Here is a 6,333-nt window from a genome sequence, read left to right on the forward strand (position 1 = left end):
TTCATGTGTCTGTTAGTCATTTGTATGTCTTCTTTGGAGAAATGTCTGTTTATGTCTTCTGCCCATTTCTTAACTGGGTTATTTATTTTTTGGGTGTTGAGTTTAAGTTCTTATAGATTTTGGGTACTAGCCCTTTATCTAATATGTCATTTGCAAATATCTTCTCCCATTCCATAAGTTGCCTTTTAGTTTTATTGATTGTTTCCTTTGCTGTGCAGAAGCTTTTTATCTTGAGGAGGTCCCAATAGTTCACTTTTGCTTTTGTTTCCCTCGCCTCCAGAGATGTGTGTAGTGAGAAGTTACTACATTCACTTTCTTGATAGTGTCCTTTGAGTCACAAAATGTTTTAATTTTAAGTCCAATCTATTTTATTGTTGTTTGTTATTTCATGTTTAAGAAATCATTGCCTAATTCAAGATCGTAAAGATGCTTGTGTTTTCTTCCAAGTTTTTGAGTTTTTACGCTTAAGTCTTTGATTTTTTCAAGTTAATTTTTTTTAAACTTTATTTATTTATCAGAGAGAGAGAGAGAGAGTGAGCACAGGCAGACAGAATGGCAGGCAGAGGCAGAGGGAGAAGCAGGTTCCCCGCTGAGCAAGGAGCCCAATGTGGGACTCGATCCCAGGACGCTGGGATCATAACCTGAGCCAAAGGCAGCTGCTTAACCAACTGAGCCACCCAGGTGTCCCTCAAGTTAATTTTTATAAAGGGTGTGAAATAGGGGGCTAACTTCATCCTTTTCATGTGATTGTCCTATAGTTTCAGTATCATTTATTGAGAAGCTATTTATTCCCCAGTGAATCGTCTTAGCATCCTCATCGCAAATCAGTTGACACATGGGTTAATTTCTGGACTCTCGAGTCTATTTCATCCATCTCTGTGTCTTCCCGATGCCAGGACCTCACTTTCTTGATTATGTTGTTTTGCGGTAAGTTCTGAAATTGAGAAATACTCCTACTTTGTTCTTCTTTCTCAAGATTGTTTTGGCTATTCTGGGTTTCTTGCAAGTCCATATGAATTTTTAAAATCAGCTTTGACAAAGAAGTTAACTGGGACAGGGCACTATTTTTGCTCATATAAATTTGGAAAGAGAATTAGCATTCTGGGAGAGCAGGTTTACTATAGTGGAAAGAAATTCCAGAGGTACACAGCCGAGGAAAGATTAATACTTAACTCTGTGTAAGTTAGTCTTTTTAAAAAATTTAAATTCAATCAATGAACATATAGTGTATTATTAGTTTCAGAGGTAGAGTTCAGTGATTCATGTACTCCTTACATGATGTGTGTAAATGAATCTTTTTAAAAAAATATTTTATTCATTTAATAGAGAGAGAGAGTGAGAGAGGGCGCATGAAGATGGGGGAGAACAAAGGGAGAGGGAGAAGCAGACTCCCCACTGAGCAGGGAGCGCGGTATGGGGCTCAATCCCAGCACCCCAGGATCATGATCTAAGCTGAAGGCAGACACGTAATCACCTGAGTTACCCTGGCGCCCTGTAATTGAGTCTTGACAGAAATTCATTTTGGAGTCCAAAATAGAGATGACCGTATTGTACTCTTGAATTTGAGCAGACACTGGGGATACATGAATTTTCTACATTTACATTTGTGTAATAATGTAAAATAACAAAATGTGTTCACAGTCTTTCCTTATCTTTTCATCGAAATTATCCTGGGATTTAGTGAAGCAGGAATTTCTTATGCACCTATAGTCTTGAATAAGGTAATTTAGGCACAGAGAGGATAAGAAATGACTTGATCAAAGAAGTAATCAGTAAGTAGAGGAACAAAACACCCCAGTTTACCTAAGACTGAGGGCCTTTCCAGGACATAGGACTTTCTGTGCTGAAACTGGGAAAGTCCCTAAAAAACTAATCCGAGTTGCTCTTGTTACTAGTAATTAGCCAAAAAAAGTAAGGTACCAACTCAGGCCCTTTAACGCTTACTTTAAAACTTCTCTTACCAGCTGAACTCATCAAGCGCGCTTGACCTTCTCTACCTTGGGAATTCTGCTTAAACGTCTCTTTTCACTCAGCTTTTCTTGACTAATCGGAGACTCACGCTGCTCTAACCTCTCCAGCAATCCCTTGACTTTGGCATCCTAGCCTCAACTTATTCTATGTTTTCTCCTTTATATGGGGTCTAGTAGTTTGTCCTTCCCATTGCCTTTCTTCTCTTTCTCAGATTATGGGTTGTAGAGGCAGATTCCTCATGACGTAAGTGGGGGCTTAAAGAATACTGTTGCCTGACCAATAGGAAGTAAGTAGACATTCCAAACACGTGACCTTCAGGGTCATGTACGTTGCCGGGGGTCACCAATTATTACAAGCCAGGGATGATTTAAAGATAAACAGGAGTCACTTAGTGCCAAGAACACAATTTGTATATTTATTGCGTTTTTGTGTGAATCCTAACAAGAAACACACCGCCTAGTACAAATCAATGACCCGTCTCAGAGAGCCCACTCGGGCATCCAGGGCCCCCCAGTCGTGGTAGCGCCTGTAGTCCCCCGGTCTCAGCAGGTACTGCCGTCCCCGGTAGTTGGGCATCTCGTAGAGGACCCAGCAGCCCTCCAGCACGTGGAGGGAGTGGAGCTCATTGAGGCGGAAGCGATCGTGGATGCAGGAGCAGTCCTCCGTGAGTTCAGACACCAGGCCCCCGTAGTCATCTCTCTCGTACAGCCTTATCCTGTGGGAACTGGTCTGTTGTGACAGTAAACGAAAGAAGAAAAATCAATTGTATGGATCTCTGATCTCAGTAAAAGTGACTTAGTAACCTGCATCTTCGGGAAGCCTGGTTTTCAAACCATCCTGCCATATGCGTGTCTTCTCCGCACATGGTTGGTCTAACAAATTAGGAAGAGTGTTAAAATAAAACTGACCTGATCTTGTGGAAGAAACAACCGCTGAAATAAAGGGAACAGAAGGGATTGCTTTGTAGGAAGCCACTGGTCACGATATTTAGTGAGTCTGCAGAGAGGATTTTAACTCTTTTCCATTATGACGGCACATAACCGAGTCCTAACAAGCTTGTTTTTAAGTCACTCTTCGCACTTATTTACAATTCCTATTTACTCTGTGTCCACATATCTGACATTTTGCCAAGTCACTTGAACCATTTGAAGTTCTTGCCTCAAAGAAATTCCTGTTTTATTTGTATGTCCTTTTGCACCTGCAAATTTCTGTAGCCTACTTTTGGTCTCACTTGAATCTGCTTGTCATACCACATAATTTGGTGTCACCAGTAACCAGAAACACAAACTCAACATGTTTATAAAACCTTAAGCAGCACTTTGATGAGGACCATGTCCCATGAAGTCCTAATTAATGCTCTTTGACCCTCGTAAGAAAGTAGTTGATAATGACTCCTGGGAACCAGGGAGCCCCTTAGGAGCTGAGACATACTGTTCTAGTTTCTAGATCCTTATGTCATACAGACTGTGTGGAAGGCAATTGCTAATACAGTCAGATACATTAGGGTGCCTGGGTGGCTCAGTGGGTTAAGCCTCTGCCTACGGCTCAGGTCATGATCTCAGGGTCCTGGGATTGAGTCCCGCATCGGGCTCTCTGCTCAGAGGGGAGCCTGTTTCCCTTCCTCTCTCTGTGCCTGCCTCTCTGCCTACTTGTGATCTCTCTGTCAAATAAATAAATAAAGTAAATAAAATTTTTAAAAATAAATAAAATCTTAAAAAAAAAAAAAAGAACACATTACACCTATGCTGTTCTGCCATGGTCTGTTAAGTGTTCCTATCATTAAAAACTAATGACCTAGATAGGTTTTAATTGTTTTTCTCTTCCAAACATGGTGATTTTTATTTAGAAAGTAGGAATCAGCTAGATGCTACCAAATTTAACTTCAGAGTCTATGTCTTACGCACTGAAAACAATCTTAAGTCCTTAAGTAAGGGGGGGAAGAGGTTACAGTGATTCACAAGGCTGCTCACTTTTTTTTTTCTAAATGCTTGAGAGTCAGGAATTGGCATCCTTACTGTGAACCCTCGTCTTGAGTTGAAACAAACTGACTTTGACCAATAGAAATGTAGGGTCACAGATCAGGGATGCTTTCCCATCAGTCTGGGTGGCAGCAAGACTCACGTAAGGAATGGCCCGGCAGGAGCGGATGGAGTCGCTGAGGCCCAGCCACTGCTGGTAGTCGGGGTAGTCCCCGCGCCGCAGGAAGTACTGGTGGCCCTGGTAGTTGGGGCGCTCATAGAGCATCCAGCAGCCACTGTCCACGCGGATGGAGTTGCAGCGGCTGAAGTAGGGCTGCAGGTTGGGGCAGTCGCTGCTGCACTCGTAGCAGCGGCCCTGGAAGCCGCGGTCCTCGTAGAAAGTGATCTGCGGGGCGGGGACAAACAAGGGACGGCCAGGAGTCAGCGGGGAAGGCGCCCCCAGCACAGGAGACGCTCAACAGATGCGGCACGACCCCTCGGAGGCTCACCTTCCCCATTGTGGTTGGCAGCCGATGAACAGCCTCCAGTGTAATGGGGACAACAGCGGCCGCGGGGCTATATAGCAGGAGGGCTGCTGCGTTGGCAAGAACAACACAAAAGGGGCCTGGGGGTAGTGCGTGAGGGGATTTCTATGTTCTCTCTCTTTTTTTTCATTTGGGATCATGGGGCTGGGGGCTCTCATTCTCTCTGGCATTTTCGAGTTCTCCTCACTAGCTCCAGTGAAAGGAATCGAGGTCAGCAGAGCCATTATGACCTTGGAGACAAAGGGCGCACTTCTCATCCTATGCAGCGCTCTAGAAATGCATTACGTGCCCAGCATTTTGTGTGTCTGCCTATGGAAACTGCTGAGATGGGGTTGGTGGTTCCGTCTGGGGTGACTCGTGACACTCCTATGAGTCCCAGAAGGACGGGACGAAAAATCCTCTAATCGAAAGACAATTTACATTTTCTAAATTACCTCCTCAGTGTGATATGGTTTTGCTACAAGGATTTCATATATGTTTATGTAGGGGGAAAAGAAAAGATTAGAATGTTGGAGGTATACACCAAACTGTCAGTCACGGTTATCCATAAATGGCAGGATTATAGGTCCTTGTTTTATGTTTTTATTTCTCCTTTTTGATTGCCTTAATTTTCGACCATAAATATATAGTACTTTCATGAGATGAAAAATAAACTTATTTTGTAAATGCATAACTCTGAGATCCTGGTGAAAAGCAATACATTTTGAAAATGAGTCTATTTCGTTTTGAGATTAAATGCTTCTCCTTGGACTAAAAATAAAGAGATTTCCCGAGACTCGGTGAGACTGTAGATCACATACAGGATCTTCCCATTCCTCCCTCTCCCACCAGCTGTCTCCTAGGGCTGCCTCTTTTTTTTTTTTTTTTAAGATTTTATTTGTTTATTTGACAGAGAGACATTATAAGTAGGCAGAGAGAGAGGAGGAAGCAGGCTCCCCGCCGAGCAGAGAGCCCGATGCAGGACTCGGATCCCAAGGACCCTGAGATCATGACCTGAGCCGAAGGCAGAGGCTTAACCCACTGCTTAACCCAGGCACCCTAGGGCTGCTTTTTGTTTTCAAAACCAGCATCATGATTTGCCTGAGTTTTCCCTTCCTGGAGTGTCACTGTTTCACAGAGCCCAAGTGACGGCCTGAGGAGCTTTCTCCACTGCTGCTGTCCTACTGATTTCCAAGCATTCCTCAGCTACGCAGGGCTGCGGGAGGCCTTCAGTCCCCAGCTCATCTTTGTCATCCAAGTGTACGTAGGAGGATGGAGTCAAACACCATCATAGTTTGTGACCCATAGACGGCCCTGAAAGGGTACCCAGCCACGCTATCACTAAGTGTTCATGATGCCATTTGTGAAAGTCGTTGGGCAGCATATGAAGCAGGTGTACAGCTGTCAAAAGGACAGACAGCAGTAGCCACAAAGAAAAAAATGTTCCCTCCCAATTAGCAGAGCTAGAGCACAGGAAACTGGGCAAAGTCCTCTGCTGCTAGACAGCATACCCAGGTTCAAGTCACAAGTAACTGATACATCCCCTTCCTCCTTCCTAGTGCTGCGGGCTTCCCGGTAAACCTCAGTTGCGGTCATAACCAAGCCCATGCGGAAAAGGTGTCCTCGGTCTCCCCAACCACAATGCCACATCAGGGTGCACCACCATTTCCAGCGAAAGCCAACAAACCAAACCCTTGATTTTGCATGTGTTGAAGACAAAACTGTTTTGCAGACAGGTGGCCCAGTGAAACCTTAAGAGAAGGTGTCATCTGTACTCACATTCATTTGGTCGAATTGTTGCTGTGTGTATTAACAAGCCAAACCACCTACCTCATCAGCATTTTGGAAAGTGCTGAAAGACTAGCACATTTTCATTTTCC

At 44.0% G+C, this 6,333-nt stretch overlaps 1 protein-coding gene across 1 annotated transcript; it reads right to left on the reverse strand.

Moving 5' to 3' along the window:
* Positions 1-2,427: 2,427 nt before the first annotated feature.
* On the reverse strand, positions 2,428-4,447 carry LOC132012856 (gamma-crystallin A). Its single transcript, XM_059392659.1, has 3 exons — positions 4,439-4,447; positions 4,093-4,335; positions 2,428-2,700 (listed from the first exon to the last, which is right to left on the reverse strand). The coding sequence occupies exons 1-3, from the start codon at positions 4,445-4,447 to the stop codon at positions 2,428-2,430; spliced, it is 525 nt and encodes a 174-aa protein (XP_059248642.1).
* Between the last annotated feature and the right edge of the window lie 1,886 nt (positions 4,448-6,333).

This window comes from Mustela nigripes, chromosome 3 (assembly GCF_022355385.1).
Source record: "Mustela nigripes isolate SB6536 chromosome 3, MUSNIG.SB6536, whole genome shotgun sequence".
NCBI lineage: Eukaryota > Metazoa > Chordata > Mammalia > Carnivora > Mustelidae > Mustela > Mustela nigripes.